General features: G+C 39.8%; 1 protein-coding gene across 1 annotated transcript in view; it reads right to left on the bottom strand.

Moving 5' to 3' along the window:
* TSPAN5 (tetraspanin 5) overlaps positions 1-24,177 on the bottom strand; it is a 199,827-nt gene that overhangs the window by 40,949 nt on the left and 134,701 nt on the right. The window contains exon 2 of the mRNA XM_004453706.3: positions 5,317-5,367. Coding sequence (XP_004453763.1) covers positions 5,317-5,367 — 51 coding nt within the window. The remainder of the gene's footprint in view (positions 1-5,316; positions 5,368-24,177) is intronic.

Here is a 24,177-nt window from a genome sequence, read left to right as displayed (position 1 = left end):
AGTCCTATACAGAAGAACCAGGACTATTGAACTCCTGGAAGAAAACATAGGGAAGCATCTTCAGGACCCTGTGTAAGGCAACAGTTTCTCAGACTTTATACCAAAAGCAAGAGCAACAGAACAAAAAATGGATAATTGGGACCTCATCAAAACTTAAAACCTTTGTGCATCAAAGGACTGCATCAAGAAAGTAAAAAGATAACCTAAAGAATGGGAGAAAATATTTGGGAACAATATATTTGATAAGTGTTTAATTTTCAGAATCTATAAGGAACTACTACAACTCAGCAACAAAGAGACAAACAATCCATTTAAAATATGGTCAAGAGACTTGAATAGACATTTCTCCAAAGAAGATATATAAATGGCCAAAAAGCACAAGAAAAGATGCTAACATTATTAACCATCATAGAAGTGCAAATCAAACTCACAATGAAATACCATGTCATGCCCTCTATACTGACTACTACTTAATAAGTGCTGGAGAGGATGTAGAGAAACAAGAACATTCATTTATTGTTTGGGGGGATATAAATTGGTGCAGCCACTGTGGAAAATAGTTTGATGGTTCCTCAGAAAGTTAAGTATAGAGGTCTATACTCAAAAAAATTGAAAGCAGGGATTCAAGCAGGTATTTGCATACTGAAGTTCACAGTGGCATTATTCACAATTGCCAAAAGATGGCGGCAACCCAAGTGTCTATCAATAGATGAATGGATAAGTAAAATATGGCATATACATACAATGGAATATTATTCAACTATGAAAAGACTGTTGAACATGGATACTCCTTGAAGACATCATGTTGTATAAAATAAGTCAGACACAAAGGGAGAAATATTGTATGATATCACTGATATGAAACAAGTAGAATAAGAAAATTCAGTCCACAACTAGAATATATGTTAGCAGGGGCTGGGTAGGGCTAGGAAATAGGAAATTAAAGCTGAATTGGTAGAAAATTTCTGCTTAGGGTGATGGAAAAGATGTGGTAATGGATGATGGTGATGGTTATACAACATTGTGAATGTAATTAACACCACCGAATTATGTATCTGAAATGTGTTTAAAGGATGAAATTTTAAGTGGCATATATATTAATAAAATCAAATTTTTAAAAAAGGCACATCAGATTTCATTTCAAAGGGTTAATACAATGAAAGAATATATCTCATAAAAAATTTCTTATATACAGATCACATATTAAATTGATATTTTAGAAATACTGAATTAAATTGTATTAAAAATAACAAAAAAGTAAGGGGTTACTAATTAAAACTTCAGGATGGGATTAGGAAGGGACATCAAGGAGATTGAGGATCTTAAAAGAAATGGTTATATTATCTACTTATTCTGAGTGACTAGGTAAAGATATTCATTGTACCATTATTCTTTATATTTTGCATATATTTTAAATATTCTTTTGTATCAAATAAATATTCAATAAAATTTTTTTAATTAAAAAAAATCAATGAGGAAACTGTTGGCACATGATTCCAATTTGCTGGAAGGAAGGTCTTTCCAACAGTTAAAAGACAAACATGGTGAATATGAGAATTGTTAAAACATCTATCATGCTCTAAATGAACATTTATTGCTATGTGTTATTTTATGTGCATATGCACACCCGTCAGGAAATGTAAATTCCCTGATGACAGAAACAAGGACTCTTCATCTTCATAGGCTTAGCAGCTCAAGCACTGTGTCATGCTGGGTGCTCAATAAGTGTTATTTGAATGAATAAGTTGATAAAGGCTGGATGTGGCCAATGCTTGTCCACACTACACAGAGGTGACTCACATTACATAACTGTAAACATGTCTTCGAAAACAGCAAATCCTATGATTTCTGAAAAATTGCAAATAATCCATTTTCCCCTGGAGATACAACAGTCATCCTTTCAACCTTCATAATCATAATGGAACTTAGAAAAAATGAATTGTTTAATTGTTGCATATAATATTCAACTGTAATATCAATGCTAGGTGTAAAATTCAGCCCAGAATTAACTAAGTATAAGGGGTAATAATTTTTGCCTCCAATGCTTCTGTTCTCCACCTAAAAATGTCTAAAGCTCCACCTATTAAGGAAACCTGATCCTTCCAGCTGTGACCTAGTTCAGGGATTTACCCTCTAGGCCTCCTTTAAAGTAAATGTCACCACGTCTCCATCTGTGGGATTTACTGATTCGCAGGCTGCTGCATCGGCTCAGCAGGTGCCAGCTGCCCACCATCCTCCAATCGCTGTGGGTCGCTCTGGAATGCCATCCCGCCAGAGGCTTGTCCAGCTTAGAAGTTAATGCAGAAGGCTTCGACAGAGCAGCCTTTGCAGTTACCAAGGCTATCAATGCACAGCACATCCTCTTTGAGAAACCCCCAAGACAAATCCAATTCTCTGCTCCATAGAGCAGAGCCTGAACTCTCCTAAAATCTGAGGCAACTTTCAAAGCAACCATTCTGCTCTTGCCCCCATGTAGAAGTGAGCAGTGGGTCATGAATCCAGAGAGTCTTTACCTTAGACCAGGCACTGTGCAGAGGGCATAAGCCCCATGTTGGTAACCTCATTTAATCCTCACAACAACACTATAAGGTGGATGTTAGCATCCCCATTGCACAACTGAGCAAAGGGTGTCTCAGAGAAGTTAACCCAGTTATCCAGTTACACACATGTAAGTGGAGGAGCCAGTATTGAACTCAGTTCTGCACAGCAAACAGAGTGATCTTAAAAGCCAGGTCGAGTCATGATTCTCCTTATCAAAATGCTTCAGCGGCTTCCTCTCACACCTAGAATACATGGAAACTTCTGCGGTAGCCTGTCTTGTCTGGCCTCTTGCAAGCACAGGCCCCTGCCTCAGGGCCACCACATATGCTATTCCCTCTGCCTGGAATGCTCCTCCCCAGTGCTCGGTGGGTCCCACTTTATCCAGGTCTCTGCTCAAATGCCACATTTGCAGGGAGGCTGTTCCCAACTACTCTATGTAAAAGAGACCCCCTTCTCCCCTCACCCTCTAACTAACTCTTACTCTTTCTACACTTATGTACCTTATGTGCTCCCCAGTACCTGGATGCATATACTTGGCTGGCTAATTACTGATCATCAGTCTCCACCCTAGAATGCAAGCCCCACTAAAGCAGAGACTACATTATTCACTGCTGAATGCCCAGGACCCACACCAGGGCCTGACACCTGGTCAATATTCACCAAACTGGGTCACTGGAGGAACAGATGCATGACCGAATCCATCTCTACCCTCTGCCGCCTCCCCGGACCCAGCGTACAGAGTCTGCTGCGGGGCAGCTGGGCGACCTTGCACAAGGAACGTCAGCTCTCGAGAGAAACTTTTCACTTAACTGAAAGTGGCCTTGACAAAGAAGGGACTGCTATTTCACCCCTCCCTACAGGCCACATCACCCCCTTGCTCTTATAACTGGGTGACACTGCCAGCTTTAGAAGTTTGTGATTTTATCAGAGCAGAGATATTCGGGGCAACTGATGAAATGAAAAGATAATTATATCTCATTAAGAAAGCAATTCAAATCAAACCAATTGTCTGTTCATTGCTAGAATAGACAAATAGTTCATTTCATGCTTTCCAGCATCTGTTTAAAGCAGATAGAAATGGACTCTTACTAAAGAATTTTTTTTTTAACTGTGTAATCTGGTAATTAACCAACCAGAGAGCTTCTAAAAGAGGAATTTCCGAGATGCCTCCAATACAAATCTACAGAAACAATTCATAATCATAATCAAAAGGAGACCAACATTCAACATAAAAGGTTCTGGAGATAAAATTATCTGTTTTATGGATTTAATGTGCCTTACTTCACAAGTAATCACTGCCCTGTCTCGTAAGGTTACTCTAGTTGCTGGAATGTGGTTCTTTTTCTGTAAAACATCTTATCTCTGTAAAAGCATTTTTTAAATAAATAGAAGGTGGTTCATTTTCAAAACAGGATTTGCTTTTGAGTTTTGTTTTATGTACTTTACATAAACATTGCTTTAGTTGTAGAAATTCCTACTGGCATGTAAAGGGCTTTCTCATTTAACGGGCCTTCTTAGTTTTTTTCTCCTCTCTCAATACATGCTAATGCTTCAAAGAATCTTGGCTTCAGACTGTGGTCAGGCTCAGAGGGCAAAATACCAGACATAAGAAAATGATCTTCTAGGAAAATTTAGGCTAACCTATTAGTTTACAACAACTTTTAACCAATTCATACACTATGCTGCCCCTCTCAGGATGGAATATGATAAAACTAGACTAAAAAATCAGGATAGAGAACAGTCTGCAAATTACTTCACATCCAAAGAAGGAAGAAAAAATGAGTTCATATTCATTTTTGAATTCTAATGCTTGGCCTCAGAGAAGTTGTAAAAATTAAAAAGTACAGATGGAAAAATAAAAATAAAAAAATAAAGTAAGGGGGAGTGGATGTAGCTTAGTGATTGAGTGCCTGCCTCCCAGATACAAGGTCCTGGGTTCAATCCCCGGGTACCTCAAAAAAAAAGTAAATTAAAAAAAACTCAAAAAAAGTAAAAAATTTTAAAAAATTTAAAAAGCAAAATAATTAAAAAAAAACAACAAACCCAAAACAAAACAAATAAGAGGTGCAAATGGGAAGAAGAGTGTAAGAATGGAAACAGGATAGTGCTGTTATGAGTATGTTGTTTAGAGCATAAATTGCCCAGAAGATGGATCTCCACTATAACCTAGAATGTGCTACTCTGTATTTCCAGATCTTTCCTTTTCTTTTTACTATACTGTATTTGGTCATAAGTTTTGAGTATTTCTTATACTTGCAATCAACAGCCAAGCATTCACATTCTTCAACATTAATGAGTTTATCTAACACTCTAACAAGTATTATATCCAGCTTCCTTCATGTCACATGTTAACAGTTTACCACATAATACACTAAAAAGTAATTTTTATGGTATAGGTAATTTTCCAAAGATTTAAAAAGGTAAGAGAAAAAAGGCAACAGGTGGTTTAGTGTATATTTTTTCTGAGCATTACTGAAATTCTTGTGTCAGACTGAAGAAATGTTTCATGAGAATGTGTATCTCTGGCTAATTGTTAAAATCCCAATGCACAGCCTCTGTTTTGCAAGTTTATGGTTACTTCCGGAATTATTTTGTTACAGTGATCAATTCAGCTCCATTCCAAACAGTCTTGAGAATATGACATTATTTCCAAGAACACTTTCTTTCACTAAAGAGTCATATTTATTTATACTCTGTAGAAAAAGAGGTAAGATGTAACATAATGGGCAGTTTCTAACAACTAAAATGTATGCATTTTCATCGTATTCCACTTACTTTTTCATTCCATGCCCACAGTCCAATTCCAAGAAATGCTATTCCCAAAAACTGAAAGAAAGAAAGAAAACAATATAAGTGTAAGGGTGAATGCCGTTTTTTACTAACACAAATACAAATAAGAAAGTTTCCAATCAATTTCAATTACTTTACCGGGCTGGAAAATAGCTTTGTCTAATTTCTGATTAGGCCATCTTTACCAGGAAAAGAAAAGCCATAATATCCTTGCCTAACATTTTTACTGTTTTAAGAAAGGCTGGACAGACACTTAGGCACTTGGAAGATATTCAGATTTATAAAGAAAAGTAACAAGGCAGAACTTGAATACAATGGGTGTTATCAATAACATTTAATGCTGCCTTTCAGGGTAAGAGAAGGAGAAGGGGTGCCCTCGTGAAGCTGAGCCCATCCACTGTTCAACAGGAAATGGATAAGCAGAGGCGAGAATTTAGGAGGGTGCAGTGTTTCAAAGCTGGTGATTCTTTTTTGGCCATCACACCATTACCAATGGGCCAGGTCATGGAGCATATGCTAGGCCGCTCTGTCCCTCAACAAGGCCATTACCACTTCTTCAAAAGATAATATTAATCTTATCGATTCCAAGGTGACTCACAGAAAATTCCTAGGTTCTTCTGTTTAATAGAAACAGAAATGACTCAAATTGCCAACACGGTCCCATAACCTGCAGCACACAGATAACACACGGGCTGAGACATAGGAGCACACGAGGAAGCACACGAGGAAGCACTCGACCCCAGCGCAGAGGCGGCGCTTCCTCTATAGCCACCACCCCACGGTTCTGTCAATTAGCTGCACCGAGGGCCCAGGAGGGCATTGCGGGGGAAGCGGTTAGTACCCAGGAGGACTTTCCATTTTAATTAGGTCTCACAATATTCCATCTGTTCTAAGACACATATTTTTAAATTTCACATTTTAATTTCTCTGAAATGGGGCTGTGTCTTAAAAATCAATGGTATCTCACAGTTTAATTGGTGACTTTTTCCCTAGATTGTACCTAAAGTAAGAATGTATCTTAAAATTGGGGTGTCATAGATTTGATGACACATTGTACAGGGCTGTCTACCCACTAAAAGCTCAATGATCAGGACTGGGAATAATTGGTCACAAGGAAAGTCACATCTTATTCCTTATATTTATTATTAGCGGCAACTCTGAATTTCCTTTCCGAACAGGGAAGTGAAAGGAGTGGGTAGGTTGGCAGGCAGTGGTAGTCCCAAGGTAGCAGCGCACACTGTTTACTACCCTCTTGATTAAGTCAAATGTCAGGAAAGCTGTCTACTGAGAGCCCTACACAGAGAAAACGAGTGTGAGGGTGGTTATTCTTTACAGTTTCAGGGAAATCTGAGAACTGTCCACCTGGCAAGGTCCTCACCACTTGCAGCAGAGAGTTACTGATACTTTGTAGGTGATAGGTAATATATCCAAAGGGGACTGGGAAAACGGAGTAGAGGGAAAAGAGGGGACTAGAGAACGAAAAACAAATGATGCTGAAAGGAAAAGCGGTTGTGGTTCTTAAAGAAAAACTTTCCAAAGCTCCTAACAATTATCTAACATTGTAGTAAGATAACATGCCATACATTCTTAGCTCCTCTGAGAAAACCTTCAGCATATCCTTGATTTGGGGGGAAAAAAAAAAAGGAAGTCCCCTTTCTTCCTACCCCTTCCCTTAGTGGGAGCTGTTTGAGAAGTACTTAGAAAGATTTCTTATATTCGGTACCCCAATAGAGAAACTGTGGTCACCCCCTTCTATTGTCCTGGTCAGGGTTCAGTTTCACTTTAAGTTTCAGATACAAAACAACAAATGATCCAGTCCCACAAAATGACTTAAAGGTACTTGTGACTCTGTAGTAGAAAAATAAAATAACTCAGCAAGTGATTCTCATACGATGGGTCCTAGAAAGCATGGGAGCACTGAGTTGAGGCTCTGACTTTAAATATGTATCAAACTCATCCCAGCAAAATGGCTGACTTTCTAATTCTAATGTCTTTGGGGACAAATGTTTGGTTATTTCCCCTGACACAGTATTTAATTACAGTGTCTCCACAAGCAGCGGGTGGGATTCTACAGCAGGGAACACTGCAGTCAACTGTCTGCCTTGCTAGTGAAGAAGACACACACGTTATTGTTGATCGCCTCATTTATTTAAGTCTTTATTATTTGCCAGGCACTGTGTTTAGTGCTTTGGATGCAATGTCTCTCTTAAGGCTTGCAACACCTTTTTTTTTTTTTTTCAATAGGTACTAGCGTCACCACCATTTTAAGAGAGAGGAAAATGAGGCTTAGAGGGTTCAAGTAACTTGCGAAAAGGCACACAGCTTCTAAGTGGAGCAGGAAAGATGTGATGCAAGAGGAGTCTATCAGCAGAGTAAATGTTCTTATTGGTTCCTGGTAAATTCCCATTTTTTCCTCCTGAGTCAGAGAGTTGACGCATTCAGGTTAGGAGCTATGATAAGAGCAGCCTATATGCCTCCCTCAAAAAGCAAAGAAGAATTGAAGGAGTTAAAGTTGAAATTCCCTGTGCCGGTATCAGCAGAAGCAGAAGAGAGAAATTCAGGGGTGGGTCAACTTTCTCCTCTTTGAATAAAGTTCTCTCTCTTCTTGGCACTTTGAAAAAACTTTTTCTTTCATGAACCATACAAAGAGATTGGAATCCAATCATTTTCCACAAAGAAGAAGGAGAGAAAAAAAAAGGGGGGGGGGGGGAGAGGGGGATTTAAAGAAGACTCACAGGAAATTTCTTTTACATACGTGTTCCAGTACGTCCTCCTTTAACTGTCACTGTCCAAACAAGGCTTTAAGAATTAGGAAAGAGAACACCGAATTTTAAGTTAAGGAAAACACTCGATACCTAAGTGAGCGAGTAGTGCAGGGTGGCAGGCCTCAACCTGACACATGCCTCTGTGCTGCATCACCAGCCAATGTCCTCCCAAGTACTCTCAGCCCATATGTTTTGTTTTAAAATCACGTTGTTCCAGATCCAAATAATTAAACAGAGAAGAGCCAAGATCCAGAGATGGGCATGCTGCACTTGAGGCACATGTGGTTTCCCCTTCCCCACCTCCTGAAGAAAAGACGGCCACAAGCCACCAAGCTGACCTCATTCTGCAACTGGAGAGGCAACTGGCAGGAAAGCGCCAGGAACGCGGAGGATCAGCTCCTTACTTCTTTGAAATGGAAACAAAACCAAATTTTGGCTCCTTCCCACACCGCAATAGATGCAAACACACAGTACAAATGTTTGTCCGCCCAATTTTCGGTGTCTTAAAATTATTAACAATAATTCTTTCAACATTTGTTGGGTGCTAGGTATGAGCAAGGTGCAGTATTTTATGATTGGTTAAAATGGCTCTGTCCAATACAACAGATACTACCTATTACTCACGCACATGTGTTGTACATGTAAAATATACACTGGATTTCAAAAACGTCATACAAGAAAAGGTAAATTACCTCACTAATAATTGCTTTATTTTCGATGTCAAGTTGAAACAATATTTTTGATATTTTGGGTTATATAAGATATATTATTGAAATTAATTAAGTTTCTCTTTACATTTTTAAATATACAGCTATTGAAAATTTCAAATTGTATAGGTGACTCACATTACATGTCTATTGGACAATGAGGATCTAAAGTATCCCATAACAATCCCATGTGGTAGGTATCGTCGTTATCCCTGTTTTATAGATAAAGAAATTGAGACTTAGGAACTTTAATTCTCCTGAGATCCCAGAAGTGGCAGAGCTGCGTTGCTCAGGAAATCTGACTCCTCAGCCCACGCTCCTAACAATTATAGTACCTTTCTAAGGTGATGAAATGTTTGTCCGAGAGCCAAACCAGGGAAAGAGAAGTGTATTGAAACTCTTGCCCTAAGACTCAACCATTGTTCCTTTATTTCTAGGTGTTTAAGTCAAAGGTACACTTTTCCTGACTAGGAGTGAGAAAGGCCATAGGTTGAAATTGTGAGAATGCCACACTGTGGAAAGCCTGAAGGCTTGGCAGAGTAAGAGTCATCGAGGTGACACCAGGAGAAGCTGGAGAGACAAGGGCTCTGGGATGTGACTGGGGCAATTGGGCGTCTCTTGTGGGAGAGACACAACTGCTCCCTTCTCTCAGGCCTATCAATGGAAGATCTCCTGTCTGACCGCTGAACTTTCAACTGGGAAATGATCCAGAGCCCCATTCAAACTGGTACAAAATAGATATTTCAAGAAGGCATTCACCAATCCATCTACAGTACTCAACAAATATTCTTGAATTTCTGCTTTGAGCTGGCTTCTATTATTCTCTTGGAAAAATGGATTTAAGAAAGATACAGTTAGTTGCAAAGTGGATTTGGCCCAACAGATAGGGCGTCCACCTACCACATGGGAGATCCAAGGTTCAAACCCAGGGCCTCCTGACCCGTGTGATGAGCTGGCCCATGCGCAGTGCTGATGCATGCAAGGAATGCCATGCCACGCAGGGGTGTCCCCTGCTTAGAGGAGCCCCATGCACAAGGAGTGTGCCCCATAAGGAGAGCCACCCGGTGCAAAAAAAGTGCAGCCTGCCCAGGAATGGCACCACACACACGGAGAGCTGACACAGCAAGATGACACAACAAAACGAGACACAGATTCTGAGTGCCACTGACAAGAATACAAGCGGTCACAGAAGAACACACAGCGAATGGACAGAGAGAGCAGACAACTGGGTGGGGGGAGGCAAGGAAGGAGGAAAAAAAAAGATACAGTCCCTGCCAGCACTGAGCTCTGTCTAGTCAGAGTGCTAGCCGTTAATCAGATAATTACAGATTAAAAGAAAAAAGTCACCTCTGATGGTGCTACAAGTGAGAAGTATACAAGGCCAAAAGAGCATCTAAGAGGGAGATGTCACCAAAAGAGCAGCCAGGGAAGGCTTGCCTGAGCAAGGGATGCATGAACTGGGTCTGAAGGTTGAAGAGGAGTTAATAGGCCAAGGAAGGAGAGCAGAGGGAAGAGAATGTGCAAAGGCCCTGTGCAGAGACCAACATGGCAAGAAGAAGGGTCTAAAAGGTTATTGGTATGGTTGGAGGACAGAATATTGGGCAGGGGAAGACAGGTATGGTGGGTTTGCAATTAGAGATGTATGGACCAGCCCTTACAGGCTCTTATAAGCATGATGTATTAGGGTTCTCCCGACAAAGAGAACCAACAGGACATATGTATGCATGCTGGTATGTATGTATATGTGAGATATTTAAATATAAAAAGATTCATTTTAAGGAATTGGTTTACATGATGGGTAACAAATTGGAAATCTGTAGTGAAAATCTGGTAAGAGTGATATCAAAGTCTTGAGTCTGAAATCCATATGGGAGGCCAGGAACCTGGAAACTCAGATTGGATGAGGCACACCATAGTATTAGGGCAATCTCCTTTTCTTAATCAACTAATTGTAGATACTAATCACATCTACAAAATACCTTCACAGCAACATCTAGGCCAGTGTTTGACCAAACAACTAGACATATTAACGTAGTTAAGGTGACATGTAACATTAACCATTGAGAGCAACAGGAAGCCATTCAAGGGCTGGCTGTGTGGGGTGGGCAGGCAGACCATTATCTAATTTGGGTTTCAGAAAACATTAACTTGGGTTGCAGAAAAGATTAGGAGGAGTCCAAAGTGGGTGAAGGGAACCAACAGAAACGACTATAGTCACCCAGGCAGGACCTGATGGTGTCCTGGACTGCAGCGTGGAGGAGAAGTGGATAGAGTTGGGAGCTATTTAGAAGTAAAACTGACATTTTCAGTGATGACTGAATGTGGGGCGAGGTGTTTGGGCAAGGATGAAGAGAGGGAGGTATTAAGGATAGTGCCCATGTTTCTGGCATTTTATTCATGTAGAATGTGGCTCTTCAAAATTCCATCTTACGTCCTCTCTGACAGAAATAACTCTCGGGTACCAATTTCATAACAAGCTTGAGATCCAGTGGCATTTCTGAAGGACATTTTTTTTACGGGTATTTCGGCTGCTATCTGACCCCTCTGAAGCAAAGTCAGGTTGTATATTTTATAGTGAACATTTACGTGCAGGTTCCATAGGCAACCTTTAAACTGACACACTCAATCCTCTTTGCTTAAAAAATGCCAATTACGTCAATAGCATCTGCCCAGCATCTGTGAATAGCCTCAAAATAACAGTGCAGCAAGGTAAACATGATAGAGGAAAATAAAAATCAGGTCAATTGTCTCATCTAAATTAGAATCTCAAAAATATTATCTTAAATAACAATGGAGAGAAAAAAACTAGTGTTCTGATGAAGTTTTTAAGGTTTTTAAGCTCTGCCTGGATAAACAAGAGAGATGCATTAAAAATGTTTGGCACAAAGGATGGAAAGAGAAAAAGTGCCATTAGGAAAATGTCTCTTCCTGAAGCTGCAACACATGTACTTTTTATTAGATATTTTCTGACACTTTAGCCTGAACAACACTCCAGTTCTCGTTGGGGGGACGGGGGGTGGAATGGCACAGTCTGCACCAGTGTACTAAATACTTAACAGAATAAATGTCTTTACCGAGCAGGGGTTTACTATCGAAATGAAAATTCTCTAGGCGTCATTCTAAACATGCCAAAGGCGTAAGAGTGGGCTGATGGAAAATTCAATACACAGAAAGTCAATCCCAGTTTTGCCACGGATCTCTGTGTGACATCAAGCAGGCAGGCGAGTATCTGTACATTCCAACTATCAGGAATCCTCACGATAGGATGACATGACAGATAAGACCCAAAGCTGTAAGCAGGACATTCCCCCATTTGTGCCAGGGTCAAATTCTCTCATTTCACTTCAGACTGACCAGCTTGCCTCAATGGGGCCTGAGCACTCTGGCCCTGTGCTTCATGGTTCCGTGATCTTGGTGAAGGTTCTCCATTCAGCCAACAAATTAATTAATTGAGCTATCGTGATGTGCTAGACAGTCATCTATGGGCTTTGGAGAAATCAGACAAGTCTTGGCTCTTGGGGAGCTGACATTCTAGTTGGGACATGAGGGAAGAGAAAGACAATAAAAATAAATATAAATAAGATTATGTATCATTTTAGTAGGTGAGAAGCACCATGGAAAGGGGATTGTAAGTGTGGCAGGGGGCAGGGAGGTGTTGCAATATTAGAATGATGTGGTCAAGGCAAGTTTCCTCTATGAAAGCTATGTATATGCAAACACATGAAGGAGGTCAAAGAATTAACCAACCAAGGAATGTCAGGGAACCATGTTCCAAGCAAAGGGGATGGCCTAGCTAAGGCCCCCAGGCAGAGGTGTGCAGCACGCTGGAGGAGCAGCAGGTCCCAGAAGCAGGCTGCAGAGGACAGAGGTTACCAGCAGCCAGACCACGTCAGACTTCAAGGGCCGAGGCACGGGAACGAGCTGGCAAGGGTGTGGTTCCTCTGAAGGACTATGGTGGCTCCCCTGAGACAAAAATGATCATTGCCTTCCCAGAACGTCATCTGCCAAATGCAGGAACCAAGGGCAGGGAACAGGCTGCCCAAAGTGACTGTGCGATCAGCGTGATAACGTGAGCACTGAATAGCTTTCACAGAGCCAGCAAGGTATCTGGTTTAACAGATACTTCATAGATACAAGTCCCCTCTCCTTCCTCAGACATTCTCTGCTAACCCCTGCAGGTGCACAGGTGGTCAATATGAAACCCTGATTTAAGTCCCACCTCCTCCAAGTATGAGAAAACACCCTAAACGACAGCGATCAGAGGCTCTCTCTCTTGTGAACTTCTGAGTCACGTCCTGCATGTACCCTATTTAACCCCCACCCCCCAGAATCGTAAAGCAGTGAAGTATCCAGGAGTCAACAAATGGGAAACACGTCAACTTTAAGGGGCTGCAGCTCCTGTCCTCTGATTGCATATCCCAGAAATAGTGTCTGTGGGCATCCCTTTGTATTTAAAGAAAACTAAAAAACTCCAGTCAGAATACTGAGATCAAGTTTAATTCTCAAATCTTTTCTTTTTCTTATTTTAGCAATCTTCCTCATAAATTCTGGGTGTGATTGGTCCCAGAACTTAAATATCCACTAATTTTGAAATCCCACACTTAAATACATCTCCCCATCCAGGGCTTCTTGATACATCTTCCCTCTCCCTAACCTTATGGCTTCTTGTTTTGGGATTATATCCCGTGTGAATAGCTTTTGGTCTCCTTTGACCCATGCTTTTGTTTGGGATCTACATTATAACCAATATTGTTCAGGGTAGCTTTTCAATCCATACCCTCCCTTTCTGAAAACTGACCCCCACCCTCAAGGGTGGGCCCCTACAGCCACATTTATAAAGGAAGGCCCACTCCCCGCTAGCCTCTCTTCACAGATGATTTGGTGAAGGCAGGAAATGTGACTCAGGAGGAGTCAATCCCTTAGATACTAGGCTAGATCAGATTCTTTCCCAGGAATGTGGACCTGGAAATGGTGAATTGTTAGCCCCAGTCTCACATACACTAGAACAGAGGGTGTGTGTGTACTGTGTGCTATGGAGAGAACAAGGGAGTGTGCAGAAGGGAGCTCAAGAGTAACTGCTCTTTATCCCAGGAGGCCTGGCTGCACTTCCGGGGCCTGGGGCTCCACGCAGTACTCGTGGATTCCTATTTTGAGTATCACCGTCTTCCATTTTTCGCTCCAGCTACCTCGGGTGCTTTCTGTTACATGCAACCAAGAAGGTCTTAAGACATAAGAGATCAGATAGATTTCCTTCATGCTTTACTCCTGTGACAAGCTCACTGTTAACAACAAAAAAGGGACAAAAATAGGCAAGAGAACAATGACGCTCCAGAGACTAATAATGATCTGGCAAAGGCTATTGTTCCTTGCCAAATAACTGAGTAGAATAAATGGTTGTTCTGAAGTGCTGAGTAAGATGTTATTTGTTCTGTGAAGAAACCCGTAATTCAGACACACTTCCATCTGAAGGAAAAGGGCTGCACCCTGACTGCAAGTTGAATTTTTGAGGCAGAATGGTACAGCTAAAATCCATGAAATGGTTACAGAAGCAATGGCACACGGCCGGGCCTGGGAACAGGGTGAGGGAGAGCAGGGGAGGACGCCTAATTGGTGGCACCCAAACATTTGGGGCCAATGCTCCCCTCTCATCTGTCTCCCCAGAGAGGATGGAAAGGCTCACAGCCTTTGAACTTGCCCTACACCAAGAGAAGGCCAGGGTACCTCTTAAAGAAATGCCTACAATGCATGAACAATCTGGTTCAGAAACTCCTTTGTTAAAGCCTTGGGGCTTAACATTTTGGCAAGAACAAGTAACTTGAGATGGAAGGGGGGAGAAAAGGGGAGGCCATTCAGGCAATAAAACCTGTATTCTTCTTGGAGATTACCAGGCAATGCAGGCACATAAAAAGGAGCCTGAGAGATTAAAGCTATCCACTTTTGGATGGAAACATGGAGGCTGCAAGTTTACAGCCCACTAATCTTAACTTGTCTCAGTAAAAGGAAGGCTTACTTTGCCTGGACTATTCCATCTGTAATTCTCTGATTAGATAAAATCCAAGGCTGAAAACATACCAGAGAGATGCTCTGAAGGTTGAAGAGGCCTGAGAGATAACTCAAGTATTTCAAACCCTAAGCCTGAGAACTTATCTACAGTCAAACATCAGCATTAGTAGGAACGAGCTCCAACCGGTCCCATTAAACAGCCAAGCAGTGCAGCTCATGAGAATGACAGCTTTGAAAGGTGAATACTCTCAGATGTGCACTGTTTTTGTGTTGAAACATTTTAATGTGTTTTTTTTTAAATCTTAGGCAAGATTTAAGGGTTAATGTGAAAAAAAATCAAAATAGGATTTTTAAAGCACATGCAGAATTATATAATCCAATTCATTTAATGAGCATCTTTAATATATATGGGGTACTTGTGCTAGGTGCCAGGATATAAAGGTGAATAACAAGAGATGACCTTTTTTCTCAAACAGCTAGCAGCCTGTGGGGAGCGAGCAGGGGACAAACAAGTAAAGCCACAACTCAAGCACAGGGAATGGCGCCTTCCCACGGACAGGCACTGGTTGCCATAGAAACACAGAGGCGAGGCTATGGGATCACTGCAGGGTCAGAGGAAGCTCCTAGGAAGTGACACTTGAGTATTTAAAGAGGACAGGAAAGAGCTTATGCAAAAGGATCAAAACATGGAACATCAGGTTCCTTCAGGAACCTGAAAGCAGTTCCAACAGCTGGAGCACATGGTTGGGTGTCATTTACAAAGTCAGGAATACTGGAAGGGCGGCCATATTAGGAGAAAGGTCCATTTTAGACACGTTGCCTACAGAGATGGATGTCGGACATCCAAGCAGAAATGTCCTGCCACATTCATGTGAAGACTGGGAGGCTGGGCAGCAAGGTGGCTCCAGAGTCCAACTGAGTTCTAATCCAGACTCTGCTACTCACTGGCTGTGTAACCTTGGATGGTAATTTAATTACTGAGCTCTCGTTACTTCCTTCACAAAATATGGAGGAGAGTAGTATCTATCTCACAGAGTTGTCAAAAGAACTGAATAAGATAATGTGTGTAACATGCATAGCAAAATGCCTGGTACACGGTATATATTGTTATTGTGGTTACTGTTAAGATCGCATATACTGTAGGGAAAAAAAGAGGAAAAAGTGTTGTTCTGGCAACATTAAGATTTACATGGAAGTGCATGGAGGGAAGCTGAAGGGGGAGACTGAGAAGTAGATATAGAGGCATCAGGAAACCAAAAAAGAGAGGTCACCTAAGTCCATGGAAGGAGAGCCCATCGCCTGTAAGTATGCATTAAGTTATGGGGAGAACCCGGCTAGCTCCATAGGCATAGGGGTTGAATTAAGGGAGAGTGCTTATGTTCAATTAAACTAAAATAAAAACACGGAGCAACAAGAAAGCAGTAAAGAAAGCAACATTCCCCTAATTCAAACTAGTCCCTGACTCTACTGTGGCTGGTAAGACCCAAGATTAGTTGGAGAGGGATGATGGATGTCAAAAAGGAACTCAGGGACTGAACTGGGGTCACCTCTAGAAAGGCCAATAATGTTTTTTTTTTCTTGTATACCCCTGTTTATTAACAATTAGCATTAGTGTTGTACATACAATTGATCCAATAACATTCTTTGCCTTATATAGAAGATAAAAGGGAGGCAGAGTTACCAATCGTGTTTCAAAGACCAATGGGTTGGGTGTCAAGAAGTCCAAGCTGTAGAGGCAACATCATTAACCAGAGGAGAGACGCTGGACAAGTCACTGACCTCTCCTCTAGTGTAAATGGGCAATAACCTCTGCCTCCGCTACACAGGACTGTGACAACCATACACAAGAGAAGGGAAGACATTTGAAAAGGTTACACTATGTAGATAGTTGATGTAATTAAAATATCACATTTAACCATCTGTTAAAACAGGGGAACTATATGCTGTAACTACTAGCTATATCATCTGGCACATACGTTGCCCTTAAAGACCACTGCAGATTAGACATTCACAGAATCTGTGCTTATTTGGTATCTGTTTCCAGAGAATTTTGTGTTGGGAGACAATTCACTGTTGTTTCTATGTATCTTATGAGCAAATCATTGACGGGAATTACGAGTCCTTTGCTTTGGACTATCCTTTCAAGGTAATTTGTCTGGTGGACAGCTTTGGAAGACAGAGCATTTCCCTTCAGAGCAAAACGGCAGGCAGGCTCGCTGATAATTATAAATGATTTGGGTTCCCTAAAGTCAGGGTTCCTCTCCTATAGCACAACTGGAGCTCAAGGAAAGAGCATGAAATTCTGATAATCTGCTACTGTGGCCGCGGTGATGAATAAAATCCTCTGTCTTTGATCTAGGAGACTAGTGTCTTCTGCTGGCACCCACAGAGATGTGCCAGGGTAACTTGTTAGTTGGCCAGGAGAGTGAAACGCAGACCATTCCCAGTTCTTGACACTGTGTTTTATTGTTCTATAGAACTTATATTCCATCTCATACTGTGGCATTACCTCTGTCCTTCAAGGCATGTAGCATTAGGTCTAGCAAACAGCAGTGGTTCGTAAGTATTTTTTTTAATTACCTTTAACATTCAACAGTGATAAAAATTTGAAAGGAAAAACAATTAAAGGAGAAATGTGACCAACCCTGAGAATTAAAGAAGCTTCTGATGACCAGTAAATTTATAAAAGCTGATTTCTAACTTTAGGACACAGAGACAATTAATCACCAATAGTCACCTCCAATACACAGAACACACACATTCCCAGAGTGTTGTACCTTCTTTCTCCTATTTCTAGGGAGCTTAAGTAAAGCATTGGACATTTGGGATGCAAATTCTTAGAACAAGCATATGGTGGACAATTTAAAAAGGGATGCAGATGGGCAAGTTCTACTATACATCAATGTGCTTTCTCACATGTAAGAGAAATTAGTGTTTTCTTTTCTTCCAATATATTGTTCTCGCACCCATGGCTTGTTCTACTCTGTGCTTGTGGGAAGTCAGAGCAGTCAGAACTGAGCTGAGAAGGCTGAGGAGATTCTAAGAACTAGCTATTTCTGGTACTTGTTTTTTTTTACCTAACACAAATGCTCTCTGCACTGTGTATTTGTATTTTTTGTTTGATTTGCTGATTAAATATATATTCTTTTCTAAGAAACAAAATGACATTTAAACATTTACAGAGAAAAAGTAACTTGATTACTAAACAGATGTCTGCGCTATAGTCATTTTATAATGTTCTCATTTAACTGTAAATATTAAAATTACTAAGAAATAACTGCATGTTTCAGGCAATGTTAGCAAACATTTTTGCCTTCATTTGTTAGAAATAATTGTTAAAGAACACCAGGAGACTGTATTAACTTGAATTCTTCAGACATTATATAGAAAGAGCTGAACAGTGTTTGCCTAATACCTGCCCTGTTGCCCAATGAACACACACATTTAAACAAAAGCACTACAGAGAACTATATTCTGAATTTGTGGTAGAATTTAGAATTTTTCTTTAAAATGAAATCTTACTCATAACATTTGTAACAAATGCATCCAGGAAATCACCTTTGAGAAGCTCAAGTTCATATTAAAACAGGAATTGAATCTTCTCCTCCCAGCAGGCCTTTTCAAATGCTAAATGCTAGGAGAAACATGCTACATCCTAAAAATGCCACCTAGCCTTTATACCTATCACAGAAGTTATAATTCTGATCAAATCAAACAATCACAAAAAGAATGATGGCAGGTGCCTGCATTTCAAACTCGCTCTCTCTTTTTTTTATCTTTCAATACTCGTGTTTAAAATTCCCTTAATGTTTTCAGTGGATTGACGTCGTCTTTCTGATGCTTTATATTCAATCAAAACTTTAAAATTCTTGAGAAGTGAATGCAGGAGACATGGAGCACACCCAGGAGATACAAATCGATTGATTATAATGTGAAAGAAGGCCTAGAGGCAATTAGTCCTTTGTTGCGGATGACAAATAGCCTCCACATAAAATGTTCTATACACTGAGGAATCTTTGATCGGTCTTACCGGCTCAATGACTCACAAAGGAGGGGGGCGGGGGGGATGTCTGAAAACAAAAGGGCAGCCTGACGGCACCATTTAGTTATTTATTCTGTATGTTCAGCTCAGTTTTTCCCCTTTCCAACTTTTCATGACACTATAAAAAGAAATGGAACGGATTCTTTTCAACCAAGAGCATGAGCACTGCATACTAACAAGGAAAGTGTTGGCTTAACACAGAACCCACATAAGCCACTAAGTATCAACCTGCCCTCTCTAGGTTAGGCATTTTTAAGAGGGGAAATGCGTTTTGACAAATTACTCTTTTGCATGTTCTTTTATGTAAGAGCCTATTACACAGACTCTTGGAAATTAATACAGATATATATATACAGGACAAGCCGTGGCCAAACCATTCACAGCTTCAGGACGGAAGGCCAGGTTCTCAACAGCACCCAACACGCTGTGCCTTGGAAACTATCCACAAATGTGCACTGTGGAATTTTCCTTTTCTATTAGAATTGTTTGGAAGAGTCTCATGATGAACAACAGCATGAGTGATGTGAATAAGCCTCACTTATTTTCTCTGGTTTAAAGGTGCTTACAACTTTCTGTTCTCTGAACAAAAGCAACATTATACTAAAACAGCTTGAAGATATGAAACAATGTGCTAGAGACCAACATGCTTCTAAAAGGATTTTCAGATGAATGTGGAAAAGCAAAATGGAAACAGGAATTAGATTTTAATGTAAATGTTTATTAGTGAAGTTGTAGGCTTACAGAAAAATCATGCAGAAAATAGTGTTCCCATATACCCCTCTTGCATTAGGGTGGTACTTTTGTTACAACCGATTAAAGGATACTATAACTGTTCTATAATTGTATTATAATTGTCCACAGTTTATACTAGGATTCACTGTTTGTGTTATACAGTCCTTTGGTTGTCTGTTGTTTTTTTAAAACTTTTATTCTAGTAACATATATCCAACATATATCCAAAATTCCCCTTTTAACCACACTCTAATAAATACATAATTCGGTGCTGTTTATTACAGTCACAATGTATGCTACCATCAGGACCCCATTACCAAAACTTTTCCATCACCCCAAATAGAAATTCTGTACCAATTAAGGATGAATTCCCCATCCCCTACCCCAACCCTGGCCCCCAGTAACCCATATTCTATTTACTGACTCTATGAATTTGCTTATTCTAATTATTTTGTATCAGTGAGATCATACAATATTTGTCCACCTGGCTTATTTCACTCAACATGTCTTCAATGTTCATTCCCTTTTACATTTGCATAATATTCCATTGTATGTATATATATATATATGTCATTTTGCTTATCCATTCAATGGGTAATGGACACTTGGGTTGCTTCCATCTTTTGGCAAATGGAAAAATGCCATTATGAACATCAGTGTGCAAATATCTGTTCAAGTCCTTGCTTTAAAAAATTTACATTCCTGGAAGTGAGGGTGCTGGTTAATGTGGTTATTCTTTACTTAACTCTCTGAGGAACCATCAAACTGTTTCCCACAGTGGCTGAACCATTTACCATTCCCACCAACAAGGAATGAGTGTTCCTATTTCTCTACATCCTCTCCAACACTTATTTCCCATTTTTTAATAGTAGCCATTCTAGAGGGTATGAAAGGCTCATTGTGGTTTTGTTTTGCACTTCCCTAAAAGCTAATGATATTGAACATCTTTTCATGTACTTACTGGCCATTTGTATATTTTCTTTGGAGAAAAGTCTATTCAAGTCTTTTGCCCATTTTTTAATTGGGTCCTTTCTGTTTTTGTTGTTGAGTAATAGGATTTCTTTATATACTCTGGATATTAAACCCTTAGTGGGTATTGGGTTCCAAATACTTTCTCTCATTTTATAGACTGTCTTTTTTTCACTTTCATGCTAAAGTCTTTTGATGCATAAGAGGAATTAGATCTTTAAAGATAAAGACTATCGATAATTTCTTCAAGTTAAAAGTGATAATATAGAGGAACTATATGAATTATGAATAGTAACAGTAAAAGTAGCATGGCCTTTGGTGACAAACATTGGTTTAAATCGTGGCACCACCATTTATTAGATGTGATCCTGGGCAAGTTATTTGACAAATCTAAGTCTCAATTTTATTACCTGTAAATGGAGACAGTAAGAGCATATATTTGATGTGAGGATTAAATAAGTTAGGGTATGTAAGTATATAGTAGGCACTCAACAAACACACAATTACTGCAATTTAAAATGTACTGGAAATAATCTCTTCCTTAAGCATAATACAGGATCACTTTTCAGATAACAAAAATTACAAAGCCATTGGTGCATTCTTCAATTAATCTAGCAAATTTTTATCAGGACCAAATACTACATACCATGGGGAAAAAATGCATAGAGGCTTTTATCTTTCTTTTTCACCTTTTGCAAGAAACTTCTTTTTATTCTCAATGTAAGATTTCATTTAAAGCTGTTTAACCAAAGAGGGTCACCATGGGAAAGTAGACCATTGACATTAGCGTCACATTAATTTATAGTGGTAGCATAATGCTTAGGAAAAATAAGCTGGCTGGAAGCCCGCAGTTTGCTCTTGAGCATCCGCCAGCAGGGAAGTTTCCTGCAATGTGATTAGTGAATGAGGAGACCCTGGATGATTAATTAGTGCTCTATGTCAATCCTATCAGTTGGGCTTTCAGTGAGTAATATAAAATAAGCCAACTCATTTTAACTTCTTCCTCTCAAAACTGACTTCCATATGAACATGATTTTGACAAGCACTTTAAATATTTAAAGAAGATTTTCTCCAAATCTCTTTTTAGACAAATCCTGCTTCTTCTAACACGCATTTTAGGCTCTGGTAAATGGCAGACAGGATGCAAAAGGATCTAAATAAGGATGCTTGTGGACAAAATGTCTGAGCAATGAATTAAACCAAACTCAGTTCACGAGTCCCTTCAAGTGTTTGATGCTCCAGAAATTTAAAAACCAAATTTGCCTATGGATGAAGAGATTTACTATAAAAATCTTAGAGGCCTATTAGTTTTTTTAAAAAGCAAGTCATTATAAAAATTGTGCATCAGAAACTTTTTACTAGATTTCCCTATGCTATCACAGTGTGCTTTTTTTCTTCTTATTGTTTGGTTCACTAAATGCTAGGTAATTTTAAATTGCTTTTTATTATGGTAACATATATATCAATCCCAAAATTTCCCAATCTTAACCATTTTTAAGTGTACAATTCAGTGGTATTAATTATATTAATGATGCTGTGCTACCATCACCACCATCCATTATCAAAACCTTCTCCCTATCCCAAACAGAAACTCTGCACTTATTAAACAATGACTTCTATTTCCCCTTCCCCACAGCCCTTTGTCATTCTAATACAGTTTGCTTCTATGAATTTGCTTATTCTAGATATTTCATGTGAATGGTATTATATAATATTAATGGTTTTGTGTCTATCTTATTTCACTTAACATAAAGGTTTCAAGATTCATCTATGTTGCAGTATGCATCAGAACTTCATTCCTTTTTACAGATAAGTAATATTCCACTGTCTATCCATAACACATTTTGTTTATCCATTCATCTGTTGCTGGACAGGGGTTGGTTCCCCCTTTGGCTACTGTGAACAATGCTATTATGAGCATTGGTACAGTAATCTGTTTTCAGCTCTTTTGGGTCTATATCTAGCAGTGGAACTGCAAGGTCATCTGGTAATTCTATTTCAACTTTTTATGGAACTGCCAAACTGTTCTCTGTGGCATATGCACCATATTATGTTCCTACCAGCAATGAACAAGTGTTCCTATTTCTCCACGTCCTCGCCCATACTTGCTATTTTTCATTTTTAAATTGTAGTCACCCTAGTGGGTGTGAAGTGGTATTTCACTGTGGTTTTGATTTGTATTTCCCTAACCACTAATAATGTCCAGCATATCTTTTCAGATACTTACTGGTCATTTGCATATCTTCTTCAGAGAAATGTCTATTTAATTTTTTTATTCTATCATTTGTACTGATTGTATTATTTCTTTTATTAAACATGTTAGCCATGCAGGATGATTAAAAAACAACTGATAGTCTTAGAATATGTACATACTATTAACTGATATAAATCAGTACTTTCATTTTAACAGAGGATTTTCAGGTTGTGCAAAGAAAAATAATTTATATTCCAAACACTTTTGGGGATAACCATCCAGTACAAGTCACAGATACTTCCTATATGGCTGCATGTATGCAAAAAACAGTTTTAGCGCAGAATGCAAATATGAAAATATTCTTATTTTAATGGTTACTGAAGAGCGAGAGGTGGGTATCAGTGATGGGTATCCCCCTCTAAGTGTCTTCCTCCTGGCTGCCTCAACCAGATTCATTATCACTAACACTGAGTCCAGGACCAATTTTTTTGATGAAATATCAAGTCATCAAATTCCTGCAACCTCTCATCAGCTATCAGTGGCTCCTGGCCATATTCTCCAGAAGAGAGGAATGTGGTGCTATATTGTGTACTTGGCTTCAAGTCCACACTGGCCCGGCTGGCTTGTTGGAAGGATGTTCTCTCCCAGTTAGGTGGCACCTGATAAGATTCTGGGTGGACTTGCTGGTTCCCCTTCTAGCAGGAGGCATTCCACTCCCAGCAGTGAGGAAGGCTGTGCTGGGCCCACAGTGCTCTTTGCCTAATTTTTTTTTTAGGAGGTACCAGAGATTGAATCCAGGACCTTGTACATGAGAAGCAGGTGCTGAACCACTGATCTACATCTGCTCCCCAATGAGAGTGGTATAGCTGTTTGATATTATTTGATGAATTCCAAAAAGAAATAGTGGATTATGTTTGTAAACTGATCGTCTCCTCTGGGCATATTAGATTATACTGGATTCACAGGTTTACTTGATTAAGTAATTGCGTAAACCTCTTGTGCCAGTAGGGCATTGAGTCTGTGGGGACTCACAGACAAAAGGCGTGGCAAAGGACAGAGTTAAGAGTACCAGCTGATGATGTAACTAGAAAATGACCTTGAATATAAGGGTCAACTTGGACCAGCAGAATATCTCAATCTACATATAATACCAGGAGTAAAAATGCTTTTTGACCTGAATCAAAGGAGGAAGTGGAAAGGACAAATGAGTTTATATGGCTATGAGTCTCCAAAAAGAGCTGGGAGGTTATCAGAGGGGTTGCCCTTATGCACACCTCAGCAGAGTCCCAGAGACAGATAAAGTAGATACAATCCCGGGTATTGGTTCTTCTGAGGGCTACAGAGACCCACAGGTTCTATGGTCATGGCAGATGGAGTTCAGTGCCATGTCAGTTGGCCCTACTCTGGAGTTTGTGTTTCTGTGTGATGGAGCTG

This window comes from Dasypus novemcinctus, chromosome 1, assembly GCF_030445035.2.
Source record: "Dasypus novemcinctus isolate mDasNov1 chromosome 1, mDasNov1.1.hap2, whole genome shotgun sequence".
NCBI classification, from domain to species: Eukaryota; Metazoa; Chordata; class Mammalia; order Cingulata; family Dasypodidae; genus Dasypus; species Dasypus novemcinctus.
This window is presented reverse-complemented; position numbering and strand designations above follow the sequence as displayed.